The sequence below is a fragment of the Doryrhamphus excisus genome, chromosome 12 (assembly GCF_030265055.1).
Source record: "Doryrhamphus excisus isolate RoL2022-K1 chromosome 12, RoL_Dexc_1.0, whole genome shotgun sequence".
NCBI lineage: Eukaryota > Metazoa > Chordata > Actinopteri > Syngnathiformes > Syngnathidae > Doryrhamphus > Doryrhamphus excisus.
The window spans coordinates 14,796,094-14,813,882 of record NC_080477.1 but is presented as its reverse complement, the minus strand read 5'-3'; the positions used below and the strand labels follow the sequence as shown (position 1 = coordinate 14,813,882).

General features: G+C 39.0%; 1 protein-coding gene across 10 annotated transcripts in view; it reads left to right on the top strand.

Annotated features, from left to right (window-relative positions):
• LOC131139316 (CUB and sushi domain-containing protein 1-like) overlaps positions 1–17,789 on the top strand; it is a 361,438-nt gene that overhangs the window by 335,254 nt on the left and 8,395 nt on the right. For 9 of the 10 annotated variants that reach the window (XM_058088812.1, XM_058088816.1, XM_058088818.1 and 6 more), the window contains 13 exons: positions 977–1,162; positions 5,950–6,123; positions 6,204–6,270; positions 6,493–6,599; positions 7,396–7,469; positions 7,655–7,766; positions 7,903–8,082; positions 9,572–9,634; positions 11,300–11,461; positions 12,435–12,547; positions 14,940–15,027; positions 15,252–15,378; positions 16,085–16,147. In XM_058088812.1, coding sequence (XP_057944795.1) covers positions 977–1,162; positions 5,950–6,123; positions 6,204–6,270; positions 6,493–6,599; positions 7,396–7,469; positions 7,655–7,766; positions 7,903–8,082; positions 9,572–9,634; positions 11,300–11,461; positions 12,435–12,547; positions 14,940–15,027; positions 15,252–15,378; positions 16,085–16,147 — 1,516 coding nt within the window. The remainder of the gene's footprint in view (positions 1–976; positions 1,163–5,949; positions 6,124–6,203; positions 6,271–6,492; positions 6,600–7,395; positions 7,470–7,654; positions 7,767–7,902; positions 8,083–9,571; positions 9,635–11,299; positions 11,462–12,434; positions 12,548–14,939; positions 15,028–15,251; positions 15,379–16,084; positions 16,148–17,789) is intronic. The other variant, XM_058088813.1, reaches the window with a different exon arrangement.

Genomic DNA, 17,789 nt, shown 5'->3' with positions numbered 1-17,789 from the left:
GTGTGCTTAAAGGGGACCTATTATGCACATTTTTCAACCCTTTGTATTGAGTTATGGACTCCTATAGAGCAGCTACAGGCAATAACCTGCACAGAAAACGTTCTAGATTTCCCAGAATCTACACCTATTCCAGCTGTATTTCCTTGGATTTGTGCTTCCCACAAAAATGATCTGTTTTAATTTATTCCACCCACAACGCCCACTCCGCTGTGATTGGTCACACTCCTAAGTGTTTCCTAACTACAAAAGAACCCCACTCTCCTAATGTAGTGGGTGTACGAGTTATAATAAATGAATAAAGTCTTTGTACAGCTAATCGAAAAGTGTTTAGGAGCCATTGGCAGCTCATGAGCTACTGGCTGGAGAGCCCTGACTTAACATGTATGAAGTCAGAGTGGTAACGTAGCACCGCTGGTGCAGTGGAGCTCAGGAGAAGCCGGAAGTGTGGCAACCTCGTCTGCCCAAGGAAGAGTGCTCATTGTCGGACACACTTTATCACAGGTGCCAATGGTACTGTGGAACTCAGAAGCCAATGGATGAAAATATTTTTTCTCTTGCTGGGAATCACCAATAACTTCTGCCTGAGCAAAAGTAAAACAGGAGGAGAGATTGGGGCGGAGAGTTTACATATAAGGAAGTCCGCTCCTCTGTGACATCACAAAGGGGAAGTTTTACCATGCTTTTTGAAACCTAGCGGTTTGAGCCATTACAAGCTCCTTTCAGGGCTCACTTCCAAATGCACAAACCTCATTATCTGAAACTTTGACATTGTTTAACATGAGAATACAACATTCTAACTACATTTATAGGTGAGAAAAGTGGATAAAGTAGAACAGGTCCCCTTTAAGAAGTTCCTGTGAGGAAGTTGAGTAGAAGGCTCAAGGCCAACATTTTTCATTTGTTTCCTTCCCAAACTTAAAATAAATACATTTAATCATGAAGCCATTTTAACCTGATGTTCTCCCACTTCCTGTAGTGATCAGTTGTGGAGACCCGGGGCCAATAGCCAACGGTGTCTATTTGGGACGCGAGTTCACCTTTAACCACACGGTGGCCTACCGTTGTAACCCGGGTCACCTGATGGAGCCACCTGGAATGGGACACAGTGTTTTACGGTGCACTAAAGACGGGACGTGGAACCAAACCAAACCCAGCTGTAAAGGTAATTAATTAACTAAAATGATGATATTCCAAAATGTTGTCTCTCTTTGCTTACATTCTCTGGTTAGCGTTTTGTTGTGTTTTTAATACACTGAGTGCAACTTAATGTCAAAATGTCCTTGTTAGCACCTTGCCAATACAAGGAAAAGCTGGTGTCGGCTCAGTCACCAGTCTATGATGTCATCAGCGGTTGACTCTGTACTTCTATCGCTAACACATTTACACCGCAAGTCTCAAGCATTTTACCACAAAACACGTGGTTATAGATTTGCAATTATAGCTTTACATGCATAAAACCGTTCAAAATGCATGCCAATACAAGTGAATGACAAATGAAAGGCATCCATGAATATTTGAGGTTACTTTTACCTTCAAAGAAAGTTGTAAATGCTAGATTTGAGAAAGAAGGTGAGAAACAATAGCAAGCAATAGCTTGTGGCAAACATGAGCATTCATTTCTTCCTGAAGGTAGAATCAACGTTAAAAATATGTGTATATATATATTTGTCCATTAAATTCATCATTTAAATGTATTTGAAACTATAATTGTAAAGCCGTAAAGACGTTTTATTTTAACATTTTTGACTTTTTGGAACTAATTTCTCCATTTTAAGACATCACGATATTTTCACTGTCAGCACTGCATGTTTAACAAATGCTGATCATACTGTGATGCAATTAAACCTCGACTTGCTGCCAAAGGTGTCCATCAAATTTCCATCCGTCTCCTCCATCTTTCACTTTGGTAGAAGCGGCATCACCGTCAACACAGACCCTATTGTTAGAAACTGAGAGGAATATGAAAAGTACAATATACCCAAACAGCATACAGTGATGACTGGAAAAAGATTACATTTACATTTTTGCTGCTAAAACTGCCTGATGTCTGATACTCTTATGCATATCAAGCTTACTGTCAATTTCTATGCTAATATAACAAGAAACTGAAAGTGGGAACACCAATCCTATAACCAGATAAAGACTATGCAATGGTATTTTAGTGATAAAGTGAAGTTAAAACTTTTTATTGTTGGCTCGCGTAGTAAAATAATACTGTCCAATCCATCCATCTTCTATCTCTTATCCGAGGTTGGGTCCAAGCAGGGAGGCCAAGACTTCCCTCTCCCGGGCTACTTTGCCCAGTTTAACAAATTAACAAATTAAGTTCTGGGTTATTTCCAGAGCCACCTTAATTCGGAAAAAAAATCTATGAAACTAAAATGAGATTGAGATTTTATACCAGTTCATATTTAGAGTTTAGGCCGCAGTGCTCAACAACTTTAAAAGGAATGTTCCCAAAACTCTCCCTGCCATTTCATCCCACAAACACAAAATCTCCAGCTGGATGCTGCAGCTTTGAACTAAGATGAAAAAGCCGAGAAAGCCGACAGAGAGAAGATGCACAGAGAGGGGAAACACAAAAGCGGAATGTACTATAGGTGATCGAAATGAGAGGGAGGCAGGAAATCGAAAATACAAAATTAGAAGGAGAGCGGAAGAACAAGCAGAAAGAGGAAGTTCAGGGAAGCAAAAAGCTGTTCAAACAATCCTCACTTTTTCATTTCATCCCATTTTGGAACAGCAGATTTCTCATACATGTACACAAATGGGGAGGCAGGAGCCGTCTTACTAAAGAGGCATTTTCCTTCCTCATCCTTTTAGCATATACTGTAGTTGCCTTGAAGCAAGGCATCTGACTTTCCAGAAACAGCGCCTATGTTTGTGTGTGTGTGCATGTGTGTGTGTGTCTGTGCGTGCACCTAAAAAACAAATTTCCCCTTCTGGGTTTAATAAAGAATCTCAAAAGGGCATTTTTAACGTGTCGACTGACAAGGAAAATCAATCAAGTGAGAGTTTGGACGAAGAGGAGGAATTGAGCACTGTATATGTGAAGGGTTTGTGGGATTAAAGGGATGAAAGGGCGTGGCAGTAAAAAACATTAGATAACTAAGAGCATAGATAGGCCCATGTTCGGTGTTAGGTCATTTTTTCATAGAATTTAATGAAAGTCTGCCACAGTATAAATTGCCTTTTTTTATGAAAATCACTGAAGGTTATTTCTTGTGTAATCCTGCTGAAGGACAAACAAGTGCAGAGTAATCACTAAATGTGTACAGCCAAAAGTTAGTCAAATTTGTAACTCAACAAATCTTGAATTTTTATACTTTCATACATAAGCTCGGCGAGCTTCTAAATAGATTTTTGGATGACTACAGAAGGGTACTTGTGATGCAAAAGCATGCCAAGTGTGATGATAACTATAGAACCAGAAATTGAATTTATTTCAACAGGCGAGAGGTACAGTACGAACTTGTCGAAACAAACAAATCCTTGCAAGCTAACCGGCTAACTGCCGAAGCGGTTGCATCGCAACATTGCCTAGAAAAAACTATTAGATTCAGGTACGGAGAGCTCAGGTCCACATACCCCGGAAAGGCCACCCCTGGAAAGAATGCTACCACCAACAGAGCTGCTAACAGCCATGGGGCCACCCAAGAAGCAGGAAGACGGGGCGACATTTATACCATCTCAGCCATTGACCCATGGGGAACTCTCACTATGAAATGTCTTCAAGTGTCTATGGATTGCACAAATAAAAGAGCTGCAGCAGGATATTTTGGGTCATACTGCGAACAATGCGCCATAAGTACAACAGATTCTGAAAAACCCATTGGAGCTGTAAAACAGCAGAAGGACAGTCTTCCAGAGGAGGTTAACCACCTGAGGGAGGAAAATAGAGAATAGTGCAATCCAATCATGGTATTACAGGATAATAATGTTGCCTTGAGCGCCAATCTTAAAAAAGATAATGAAACAAAAGAGAAAATCATTGAGCAAATGAAGAACATGGACCACAATTAGGCATGTCACGATAATCAATGAATTAATTAAAGGCACGATAAATAAAAACAAATTTCGCCAGCGTGGATAAATTGACATGCGTAAGTTTGTTTTCCTCTTTCTCCGACATGAGTGTTATGCTAATCAGATGCTTTTGTTGTGTGAACTCGGCATTTACTGACATGCTAAGCTACTTGAAGGAAACTTTTTTTGCATGATCACTTTGAGATGTTGATGACAAATAAACATCTGCAGCATACATGTGTGGTGAATTTACTGTGGAATTTCCCAGCTAATCTTGTTGATTGACAGTGCCGAGGACAGTGGTTTTCCGACTAAGCGGTCATTGCACAAGTGACTGCGATGTAAAGAAATTGTTTATGGTGACAATTCTGCCCTTGTCCTCGAATGGCTCCAGGTTCCATGTTTATATTGCCATCGAACACAATGACTTGAGACTCTGACTTTCATGTCTTTATTTGGAACTTGCACCAAACTAGAGACTCACTTGATGTGAAAACACTGACTTTTTGCCACCTCTGATAATTTATGGCCAATTTAAATCCCGTCATTGATACTACAAAGATGTTTTGCAGCTTTGTTTTTCAACCGATCTTGTTCAAATTTTACACAGCAAATATGTATATTAAATTGTGTGGTGTTTTGGATAAACACTCTGAAATTACAGTGTTTTAAAGAGAGCATTGTGTAAAATCTCAGGTCAATATGACTTGTGGGGTTAATCATTGGGGTTTAATGGTACAGCACCACTATGTGTATCTGTCAGAAAACAAATTACAACACAGTACAGGCGCAAGTTTTGCCAAATATTCACCCTTTTAGTCTACATAAACAAACACATAGTTACTATAGGCTTGGAATGATGATTCTATGATCCTACAATCACATCACAATATCTGCAAAGCAAACAAGCATTCATGGTATATGTTTTGAAGGTAGAAGTGACAAAACAGGAGCTGTCAAATGCATTGATGTGACCCTTTTTAAGTCTTGGCATTGTTGTGTTGGATGCAAAGCTTTGGGGGGGGGGGGCATCATCAGACTCCTCACAGCCCTTCAATTTGTAGAAAACAAAGAAACACAAGTAGTAATTTCTGTTTTGTTCCTGGCAATTATTCTACAGCTATATACATTGATTGGTCAAAATGCAAGATGGTGAAGAAAGTACAAAAACAACAACAGAGAATGGCGAGAAGGAAGGGAAGGAGAACTCATTAAAACAAGTGAGAAGGAACATGTCCATATGGCGTGCGGGTGTGTGTACTAGCGTGGTAATTGTTGGGATATTGTTTTATATCTACAATTACATTGATCTCGCTCCATCTTGGTATCATCTTATGGTTGCATTGCCTTGTATGCATACGTTAACATTTTTGTATTATATCAGTGCTTGTGTGCCTGTGTGTGTGTGTGTGTGTGTGTGTGTGAATGAATCTAGTGCGAAACCATCTGTCTCCTGGTTAGATGAGAATTACAGGGACTTTATCAGATGTTGGAGATCCTGCAGATGGTTATCAGATATTATCTTTGGGAGTTAGTGATAAGCACGTTTATGTGTGATCACGCTTCAGTGTTAATCAACTTGTTATGACTTCTAATGCACATGCATGTTTGAAAGCACCAAGCGGCAAATTGCTAATACAAGTGGTGTGTCGGTGTCATGATAATATAATAGTAAGTTCTAAGTCCTTCAAAAATTCTCCTATCTTTATTTTTTACTTACATGACTTTTGCTGCTTTAACTTTTTAACTTTCTTTGGACAAGATGCGAGCATTTATATACCACATTATCTTTCAATTACAGGGTTAAATTGCACAAAAACAAAAGGCACCCATGCCATTTCAGCTGCTGTGAAGTTGCGGTGATGCAATAACATGGTGATGCAATAACGTGGTGATGCAATAACGTGGTGCGTGTGTTTTCAGTGATCCAGTGTGGACCACCTCCTCATGTGCAACATGGAGAAGTGCAAGGAACAGACCATTCTTGGGGATCAGGTGTTAGCTACACTTGTTTCCATGGTTACCAATTGTCACTACCAACTGTGTTGACCTGTGAGGGGAATGGAACGTGGACAGGAGATGTCCCGCAGTGTCTGCGTAAGTTAGCTGGCTTTCACAAGTAATATTTGCACTTTTTTTTTTACTCATTTCTAACTTGACATGTTTGGTGTTTCTAGCGGCTCTGTGTGGTGATCCAGGCTTTCCTGGAGGAGGATTCAGAGAAGGGAGCATCTTTACTTATCGGTCAGTGGTAAACAATATTGATATCTGACTATTACCTTGTCCTATTTCATTGGGAGTAAAACACAGAGGCCAACTGGATTTTATATGGCTATAGACCCAAGACGCTGCAGTTCTTGAGTTAAGAAGCAGTACAGGACGCTTAAAATGATGTAGGGGAGGATGTATGATGTATTTTGTTATTGTTTATCACAGGTTTGTGTTGTGGGGTGATTTCTTTCATAGGTCAGAGGTCAGATTCTACTGCCAGACCCCCTACTTGCTGGTTGGCTCTGCCTCCAGAGAGTGTCAGGCTGATGGGATGTGGAGTGGCCAACAACCAGCTTGTATAGGTAAAAACCACATAGCAACGAAGAAGAATACCCAAAATTTGCTTTGATTGATCGGCCACTGATCAATATCAGATCATTTCTGTAAAGAAAACCATGTGATCGGCATATTGCCAATAGACACCTTTCGAAGCCAATCACAAAAACGATCATCATGCGGCAGCAAATCCTGCATGTGTGCTGTGTCACGTAGCGTTGCCAACAAAATGATTCATCTTGTATTTAGCTTTTTCACAGCTTGTATTATCTTAGTCTGTTCATTTTGTAATCTTGAACAGTTTATTTCCCATGTAATCATAGTATTACCCCAAAACATGCATCAAGATAAATTCAGCTTTGTCTTAATTAGTACAAAAATTGTGTCACACAAATAAAGGTAAACAAAAAAGACAATTCATGCAAATGTTTATTTTTGAATAATTACTTAATAAGGTGTCTGCCAGGGCCCCTTGTCTAATGGTGCCTGCACCCCCTGTGAGGATAAGCAGTATGAATGAATGAATGCATAATAAAAATTGTCAATTCCCTCATCTGACAGATTTGACCAATTTCTAAAATCATTTTTTTTTATCTTAACATTTGTATCTTATAAACTGTTGCTTTAGTTTCATGTTTAGGAGTTAGGTCTATTGTAAACAGTAGAAAAATGAAAAACTGTAGTATACAAAAGGTACAGCAATGTCTTATAAGTAATAATTGACATACTACAGACATAGTTGCAAATGGTGATTAATCATGATTAATTCAAAAACTGCCATTCTCAGGTAGGACATACTGTCAAATGTGTGTGTGTCTGTAGATCCGGCGTTGAACAGCTGTCGGGACCCAGGAACACCAGCCTATGGGATCCCAGTCCAGGCTCAGGGCCTTCAGGTCAGATATTAGAGTCTGCTCTCTATATAATATGCTAAATGACTTATTGATGAAAGTATTCTTCTGTATTGTTTATAAAAGTATTCACCTTTGTGTTCCTTTCGATAAATCTTAAACAATCATATTATTTTAGGAGGTTCTGTTTGCTGATTATAATTAAGATGTTATTATTATGTCCAATTTAGGTTGGAAATAAAATTTCGTTTAAGTGCCGCAAGAACTACCACATCCTTGGTTCCACCACAAGAACGTGTTTAGAAAATCTCACCTGGAGTGGAACACAACCCGAATGTATTGGTGAGACCTCTTCATGAAAGTTACTCCTCACTGTCCTATCATCACGCTTTATGTCAACCTTGATTCCTGCTTATTAAATCAAAAGATATAAAAATGACTGTCCAACATGACCATTTGCGTCTCTTCCATTACTCAGCTCACTCATGCCGTCAGCCCGAGACCCCCGGTAATGTGGATGTTCGCTCTATGGACCTGCCGACATTGGGATATACGCTAATCTACACCTGTCAAGACGGGTTCTATCTGGCCGGTGGATCGGAACACAGAACATGTAAAAGTGATGGGAGATGGTCAGGGAAACCACCACTGTGTAAAGGTATTTAAATCCAGTCTTCTGCTAGAGACATTATTAGTACTAGTAATAGTAGTATTACTTGAACATTACAGCTACAAAAAGACCTCTATGAATGTCATACTGACCACAGATCAGCTATTTTAGTGATTTTAGGGTAAGTGCCTATATTAATGTTACTATTCAGAACCGTTAGCTGTCCTTGCTCACTCAGATAGACTCTGCAGGCAAATTGTCATTACTGTTCCTTTCAATGAGCTAGGCAAAGAGCTGAAAAAAAAACACACGTCCAGATAGTAAATGCGTACTACTTTTTTTAGAAGCAGACAAAAGCTTTTCGGCTTTCTGACAAGAATCTCTCTGAAAGATAAAAAAAAAGGTTTGCAGAGGGGATTGTTTCTCCTTATCAGCTTGATTTAAGCAGAATACAGCGACTGATTAAAGCATGTGTACTTGTTGACCTTTTGAGATTTGCATAGATTTGAATGATGTCCTGTATTTATTCTTCACTTGCTCTCACTGTGAACTGTATCCATCTCTCTTGTGTGAGCTTATCTTGCACAATGGTATGAAAAAGTGTTTGCCCCTTCCTGATTTCTTATCTTTTTGAATGTTTGTCACACTTCAAGGGGACCTATTATGCTTATTTTTCAACACTTTGTATTGAGTTGTGGACTCCTATAGAGCAGCTACACACAATAACCCGCACAGAAAACTTTCTGGAACTTCTAGAATCTGTACCAATTCCAGCTGTATTTCCTTGGATTTATGCTTCCCGCCAAAACGGTCTGTTTTAATTTATTCCACCAGCATCTGACTAACGGCAACATGGCAACATGCCGAGTGAACATAATTCGGCTTTTTCAGGCTCATCTCAATTTTGCCAGAATACATCTTGATGAGCCCAAAACATTTGGGAAAATACCCTGTGGTCTGACAAGAGAAAAGTTTTACTATGTGTCCCATTACAACTGGCATGTCATCATGCCAACAGTAAAATATGGTGGTGGTAGTGTGATGGTGTGTTGTCATTGACTAATATTTCAATGAGTTTGATTTGAAATACTTAAGAGTGAGAAACTAGAGCAAGTGAAGAATAAATACAGGGCATCATTCATCACAAGAGATCAGGAAGGGGGCAGACTTTTTCACGCCGCTATAAAGGATAAAGAACCACCACTTAAGCGGCCACTTGTGAAACCATTTAACACAGTAGTTGTTCAATTAGTGGCCATGAATAAAGCTATTAATGTACTCGTAAACACTGTTACGGCTGTGGAAACTTTACCACAACAAAATATAATGTACTTGTTTTACACAGCCAGGTGTTGTATTGTACTTCCATTCCTTTTTGCAGAACTCCCATAATGACAAATGTCACTACAAATTGACAACGCAATCATTCACATAACATAATTTCCCCTGTTATAAATCATTTTGGTCTCTTCTCTTGACACACATGGAATTGCTTTCGCCACAGAATCAACTAAACCAAATTATGTTTACATTCCAGTTGGAGTTAAAGTCAATCCCAAAGGCAGAGGAGAGTCAGACATCCAGAAGAACAAAATTCGAGGTATCAACAACTCACACAACACAATAAAATGTGACTTGCACATGCATGTTTCTTCTTTTACCTGTTTACTTCTACTATTTGCTAAGTTCCTGTTTTTCAAAACCACAAACTTTTAACACAAGAGGAGAGCTGCTGATGCAGAATGTAGTGGGCCCACATTCAGAGGCTGGTGATTTATCGTGCGAGAGGAGTATACAGAGGCTCAAACCATGTCAATAAATAAGTAGAAAACCTTCAGGTGCAATAGTATGCAATACGTTTTGAAGTAAGGTTTTTGTGATCAATATATGCATCTAGAGGGAGACAGTGAGGAGACTTAGCACCATAGAACAAAGAATCATGTGGTTTACTGAAGGAACCTGAATGCAACTCTCAGCAGTTTTGAATTAGGAAGGTTTCTGATTAATGGATGGCTACAGCAAGCAGTGTACGCTTTCAGTGGATGTACGGTACATTAAACTATATTTGAGAAGAGGTTCCTTCTAAATGTCCCATCAGATACTGCAGATCACAATTTTCATTTTCATAGAGGGGTTTGCCATTGCATTGTCCTTGTACCTTTTGTGGACTGCTCATTTTTGCTGCAAGAAAATAATATTTAGCTCTGTTTTGTACACACGGTCGTTGACCACCTGTGCAATCTAATGATGTCAGACACAAATGCTTTATCAAAAAATCTGCCTTTATAAAGATAATATTACGACATAATGTGGGCCAGTGAGATATCAGTGAACAACTGTGCTGCATCGTACTGTGTTGTACCACTCTTCAGTCACTCAAACTGTCCACACAACACAAGAAACACATGCAATACACATAATATAAGGATTAATGCAAGTATTAAAAGAAACAGTAATAAAAAAGACAACTGTATCTTTTATCTCTGTGGTTGTATTGGGGTGGAATGAGACCACTACTCTGCTTATGCTGTTATCACTGTCCATTTCATATGAGCAGATCCTTATGCATTTTCAAGAATATGATCTTTATACTTAATGATAACGCAACTTTATGACAGGCGGGGGTGCGGGACTCCTTTGACTACTGTTGCATTATTAACCTTTTTAGGTGCCAGAATTTTTTTTCAAGAAAACATTCAGTTTTGATATTACTATTTGAAATGGCTATTACACTTGAAAATGGTTACACATAAATGCATGCTATAAATGAGAAAAGTCATCAGTATGACCCAAAGTTTGTGATCCAGTAAATCCATCTCCAAAAGGGGGGCGCTGCAAAAAAAATAGGTTTGGGAACCACTGCCCTAGAATACAATATTCCTTGAAAGATCGGTCAAAATCCTCAGCATCCTGCGATTGAGTGAGGTAATTTAGGCCAACAGTACATAACATTTGCTTGAATGTGCATATTTTTGACTGATAATAGGCTATATTCAACCACAAAATAGTGAGCATTTATGTATTAATAAATGTTAACATAATTGTTAAAACTCGGTCGAGTGAGGGGGCGATGTTCGAACTGCAAAGTGGCGTGGGATGTACTGTATTTCAGGTACTCTATTGTAGGATTGTGTTTTTTTAATGATTATTGATAGGACTTATAATATAAGAAAGATAACATTGCGATCAGTAGCATTAGAAGCTCCTCAAACTCACAAAGGAAGAAAAATAATACAGGGTGTTGTTTCTTCTTCTTCCCATACAGTTCCAGTGGATGTTTTCTCCCTCAACTCAGAATGGAGAGGTTTCTACGAGTATCTGGGCAAGCGACAGGTCACCACATTTACAGTGACTGGCTTTAATGCGACCAGTGGAAGGGTTAACATCACTTTACTGGAGACCAGCGGCGTGTCCATCAGACTTTCTGGTAATACAAAAGTCCTCAAGAATGTCATACTGTAATATCAAGTTTTATCATTGATTTTAGTGTAAAAGACTATGGTGTTAATATTTTTGAATTGTTATTTTGTGTTATGTATTTATTTCATTGGGAATTTTGAAAGAAAATATTTTAATGAAACTGAATCTTCGCCGCAGTTCGATGGAAAGAAATCTAGATGGGAATGCAAAAAGTGTATCTTCAGTGACATATTGCAGCCAATGACTTTGTTGGACTTCAGGAGGTTTTTCACCAGCTGCTTATAATTATCTGCCTTGTAGTTTCCAGGAAACTCTGATGAGCAAAAAATTGCAACTAAACCAAAAAACTCCTTGTAAGTTCACAGAGTATAAACAACATGACTTCACAATCCAGCATGAAGAAGATGGGGGCTCGGGAGGTTCAACGTGTTAATACTCAATTTAGTAGATCTCACATTGAGTCACACTTATTCCACACTTTGTTGAAGCTGATGTGATATGATGCTTCATAGAATCGATAGATACCGTGGGATTTTTTTTTAGGAGTGTTCACAGTTGGCAGAGCACAAACAATATGGTTTGGCGTGAGACTTGCTTGTTAATGTGCTAAATGATATGATATTCAGGGCCACTGGAGCAATCCATAAAGTGTCTGACAGGTTTTGTGCCTCTGCAAAGAAATATCCACATAATCCCTTCGATTCATGTCCTCTGTGATTACTACTTTTGAACAGTGCAACTTCATGACAGTAATGTGCATGGCTCAAATGGTAGTGTGGTCATCTCCGAAACTGAAGGTTACAGGATCCCCCTAATGCTGCATCATCAGTAGGTAAATGCTAACAGTGTCAAAGCTCTTTGAGTGCCTTGGTGGTGGGAAAGAGCAATGCAAGCAAAAGACCAAACCAAACTACGTCAAAGCGTGATCATCTCCATCCCCTCTCCTTCGCTAACAGAACTTCTTTGTCCATCCTCCAAAGGTACCTACAAGTCTGAGGAGAACCAGCTTCTTTTGAAGGTCTACCAGGTCAAAGGACCCACAGAGCATTACTACAACAAGTTTAAGAATGACAACTGGGCAATGGATGGATATGTAAGAGACATCTCTTTTTTTTTTTTAAACAAACTGTTCTAACATTCTGGGGTAGACTTCATCTCCCCATGTTTGGAAGATCTTTAATTAATCATCAAGTACAATGCATGGCAAACATTTTCTTTGCATGTAAAGGGTTCTATTTCCCCCATACTGGGGACATGTAGCGTGCCTCCCAACATGCATGTATACACAGCTTCCAAAATGTACGCCATTTCAAAGTCGGTGGCTTTCGTCAATGTGACGTAGAGCTTGTTGTCAGTGAGTTGTGTCTGCTCAAGCTTGATATAATACAATAATAATAATCATAATAATTGTTCCCATAATAATCAATAATCTTGTCAATGAACATGTAATACGCCCAACAGGTTGGTTATTATTGTCCATAAATGTTTACATTTTAAGTCCATCCATTTTCTGTGCAACTTATCCACATTAGGGTCGCAGGGGTGTGCTGGAGCCTATCCCAGCTGCCTTTGGCCGAGAGGTGGGGTACACCCTGGACAGGTTTTGCATGTTGGAAGTCATGGAGGGATTTTATGTTAGGGACAGCCGAAGGCTTCAGCCTTGCCTTGTATCCAAGCTCACTGGCAACACTGCAAACCTCCTCAAAGTAATCATTGTTGACATGCGCCGAGCATAACAACAACCACTTCAATAGCCCTGTTTTTTTTCTCCCCCAGCTCTTCCCAACTTTTTCATCTTTCAGCCAATTAGAAAGACAAACACCGTGAGCCGTGCCATTGCACCGGCCTGCGATATAAAGTCTTGGCAAGAAAAATTGCTTAAAACTCTTGTGATGTTTACAGGTGATTACACAGAACAACAATATGCTGACAGACATCCTTGGAGGACGTCTTACTTACTGCCTTATCTAGAAATTTAATTGAGTTACAGCTACAGAATTTATACGTATATTATGCAAAAGTGTGTTTGATTCCCTCACTTTATCATGGTTAAGAATTTGGGATGACCATTTACCCATCCTCTTGGGGAGCAATGAGCAACCATTGTGTGATGCCCTAGGACCGAATCTGGGTCGTAGGTCAGCATCTTGGTCAATGAAGCATCCATGTGATGTGATCCGACCCCACAAACTAGAAGTTTATTTAGCTATAATGTGCCTGCATCAGGTCATCACAAAGGCCATTGAAATTCCAGAGAGTTCTTGCATCTGTCACATTATGCAAACGAGTTCCAATGGCATACAATGAAGTCTAATTATCTTTTCAGTGTGTTTTTTGTGTGTAGTTTCCTAAAAAGCTTTTGTTATCTTTGTGAACGCATGTAGCTCTATAGACGTATCTTGTATAAAGAATTTTGCCAAAATCACAAAACTCTTACTTACTTTTTTTATTTACACTGAATGAAATAAGATATAAAAAGGCATTAGAAGCTCCCTTTTATCACTTTAGCATGATATCCAGCAACACTTTTTTGCCCTTCGTAATGAATAAACTTAATATCATCAGTGTCACATTTACATTTTCTTTATTCCTCTCAGGATTTTTTTTTCCTGGACAGCATTTATACCCACTTCTGATATTTTATTTAGAGATGCTCAATTTTGCCTTTTTACAGGCATCTGATATACTGTAAATGCCATATTTATTTGAAACATTTTGTCTGTACAAAAGTCAAAACATCATCAATACTCAACTAAAATAACGTTCTAGTACTAGTAAGACAGGTTAACTTTAATAAATTCACAAATAAATGTAAAAATGCTGGTAACTATACAATTTTGAAAGTTGCACATTTCTATGTGGCGCAAACATCAGTGTAAGTATATGAACTGGACTCATTCAGCAGTGCTGCAGTCACTTGTTATTTTGCTGTTAGTATGCTAGCTGCGTGTGACTCTTCCCGAGGTGTGCTATTAGATTAAGAGCATTAAAGAAAGACGCCTCACCCAATGTGTTGCAAATTGCAATATGCAAATTGCATATTTACAATCCAAAGGAATTCCACACTCTGGATATCTTGTAGCAAGCTTGGGGAGCACGGTGTCGTACCTCACACTTGCCAATATCATTATCGGCAGAAAAAAACAATACCAATATGAACCGACATCAATTTTTTTACTATTTTTTATTATTGTACTCATATTACCACTACGAGTTGGAGAGAAAAAAACTGTTCATGGTATATAACCTATTTTCCGACAATATTTCTACAATGCAATCTCAATGTATTGGTTTATATTTTGATGAAATTCTTTTGATGTCAGCATGATGTCATAAAGAATATAATAGCATGCCATCATACTCCAGAATGTGTAGCCTCTCTCATTGCCACAAAACAGCCTGTTTGTGTGTATATTTTATGTTTTGCAGAGCTCTGACTTATGATCGCACCATAAAGCCAATCTTCCTTGATGTTCTCTCCTTAGGTGACTGCAGAATCAGACCAGAAAACATTTGTCTACCAGGGGCATATTCACAGTAAAGACTTTGGCAAGTTCCATCTGATGAGGCAAGGTAGGACTGCATATCCCCACAGAGGTTCGATTTCATGATTTGCACTGTAGAATATGTTCCGTTTGTGCTGGATTTAAACATGGTACTATTCATCACGTAAATGTGACTGTGTTACAACTCACAATTAAGACACCAAATATCAATTTCTAAATTTTTGCTAATGTTTATATGCAGAAAAGTATGTTTTGAGTTAAGTGTGGGTTTCTTTGTGTGTATGATGTCAGGCCCTGTAACCACAGTCATAGACCCATCCAACCCGTACACTAACAGCAGCTCTGTGGCAGCAGCCATCTTGGTTCCTTTCTTCGCCCTCATCCTGTCTGGATTCGCCTTCTACCTCTACAAGCACAGGTAAGCTATGCACTCGATGTGAAGGCACGGCGGCTGAGAATAAAACACTGCATCTTTAAATTTTAATCATGCTTAATTCAACATTGATTTAATCAGAATTTAATGTAAAGTTTATACCTGAACTGGCAGTTGGTGTTCCATTTTTACCTATGTATGCATATAATGGTATGGTAATTTGGAAAGCACAACAACATTTACATTGACTGCTTAATCACTTCTCTTCAGTGCACCCCTATTCCCTAACTTGTTTTGTCTAATTGAATAAGTAATTTCATATATTTGCCTGAAATTAGCTTATTCTCTGCCATATTTCAACACGCTTCTACTTGGCAGTCTCCTCGGACTGCTAATTAATTACTGCATGTCTACATTTTTGTTCATGTTGGGAAGAGGTACCATAGCGGGATTGGATTTTAGGGCTCTCCATCGAAGCAGTGAACAGTGAGCAGCAACTTTGGTTATTGTAGATAGAAAGTACAGACAAATTCATACTATTGCTATCTAAAGACAAATTTCATAAAAGCATACCTCAAAAAGAAATAAAACCAGCATAACGGCTTATCATTTTAATTTAGCACATTCAGCCTCCCAGGTATGATCTTTCTGCATGTTAAATAAGGATAAAAAACACTTACTATACTATTAAATGACAAGCTCCCAGTGTGTATGGATGTGTACAGATGTTAAAGCTGATGGTTGTATGCAGGACATTGTCTGCTGACACAGATGACAATGAAAGACCCAAAGATACCTGGGGGCCAGGCGGCAGGTAAGACTGACGCCTGTCAATCACCTGGTTTCCAATGGCAACCAGAACTCCGCCCGCCGCCACATCCTCCGTCAATGTTGCCATCGCTTGTTTGCAAAGATTTTTTTCATGCTTTCACGTATGGCTGCACAATGGAGGACAATAGCTTATATGTTTTGAAATAGAATCCAAGGAAAATGTTAAAATCCACTAATGGTTAAAAAAAAAACAAAAAAAAAACTGATTTGATGTTACCAAAGATGTGCAGCCCTACTGTGTCTAAACGGCTGTTATTTGAAGCTATCGTGAATTTTATTTTGTCTTAGACTTCATTGTCATCTCTCTGTCAGCATGATGTCATTAAGAAGCCTCTTCAAAGCTTTTAATGCCAGCAACATTTTATTTTCACCTGTGTGTGAGGTCCTATCGAACAACATGTGGCCTATTTCCTGTAAATTATCATCGATAAGTTATGTCAGAGGAGTCAATTGCAGGTCATTGACTACCAAGAGCTACACTGGCTGCTACTTCCTGGCTTGCTGAGTCACTGCAATACATGAGTAATATTGCTAGATATTTAGCCCAGAGAATTAAAGTGTTTCCTCCTTTACTATGTAGGGCAGCTTTGGTTAGCTTGGGGGTTTTGGGGTGACGTCTACATTTATACTTGTATATTTTTTTTTGTCAATGGGTTGAATGGTTGACAAAACAAGGGAAAACTCTGAACTGTGAGCTTCCATTTTGAGTACAAAATCCAGGAAGAACAGGAAAACTCTAAGTGATAATGTACACCAATAGACCGTATACTCATTTTATGGGCATTTTCATTTGAAATGTATATAATTTTGGTCTAATGGCATCGTTGCATCAGCTTGAAGCTTGGCAAAATGTGAGATGACAGTTCATGTATTCTCATGAATGCAGCTGCCTCACAAGTGCCAATGGCCTTGTGTCTCTCCAGTTTGCCGCTTGATCCTTGTTTGCATGCTAAAACAATCTCTCATAAAGCCAAGCCAACAGAAACAATATCCTGGCATTACAGTCCAGTGTTTTATCTATGCATTTTATAGCAAAGTGTTTTTAATGAAAGCCTAGAGTGAGAGTGCGTCTGCTGCAGTTTCTCCTGCTTTGGCCTGTAAGTCTGTGCAGACCCTATAATACTGTCAAAGCAATTACATGTGCTGCTTTTCATCCCAGCAATAAAATTAAAGTATTGCACACGGGGCCACAAACAGAAGCTAATGCAGCGACTTGAACTATTGCCATGCAGGGGAGTCTTTGTTGTGTGCTTGTGTATAGTAATAGGTTTAGGCCATAAGGTAAGCGTTGTAGCTCCCTTGGGTTGGATTTTAACAGCGTGTGCAGACATATACACACACTTAATGAGGTCACAGTCAAAAAGTGATTCAGCCACGCAATTCCATAGTTCCACAGAGCTGCGGGAAAAACATATTTTAAAAATCATTCTATAATGACATGATTTGAATGAGATGTGAGAAGTCAAATTTTGCGTAACATAGCAACTTTCACTTCACCTTCATCTCTGCACATGAAGAGCAGATGGGCACACCTTTGAGGCAAGAAGTTGGTAGACTGGCATGACACCTACTACCAATCAGGCCGTCTACCATGATAAATAACCTTTAATAAAACATCTGATCAA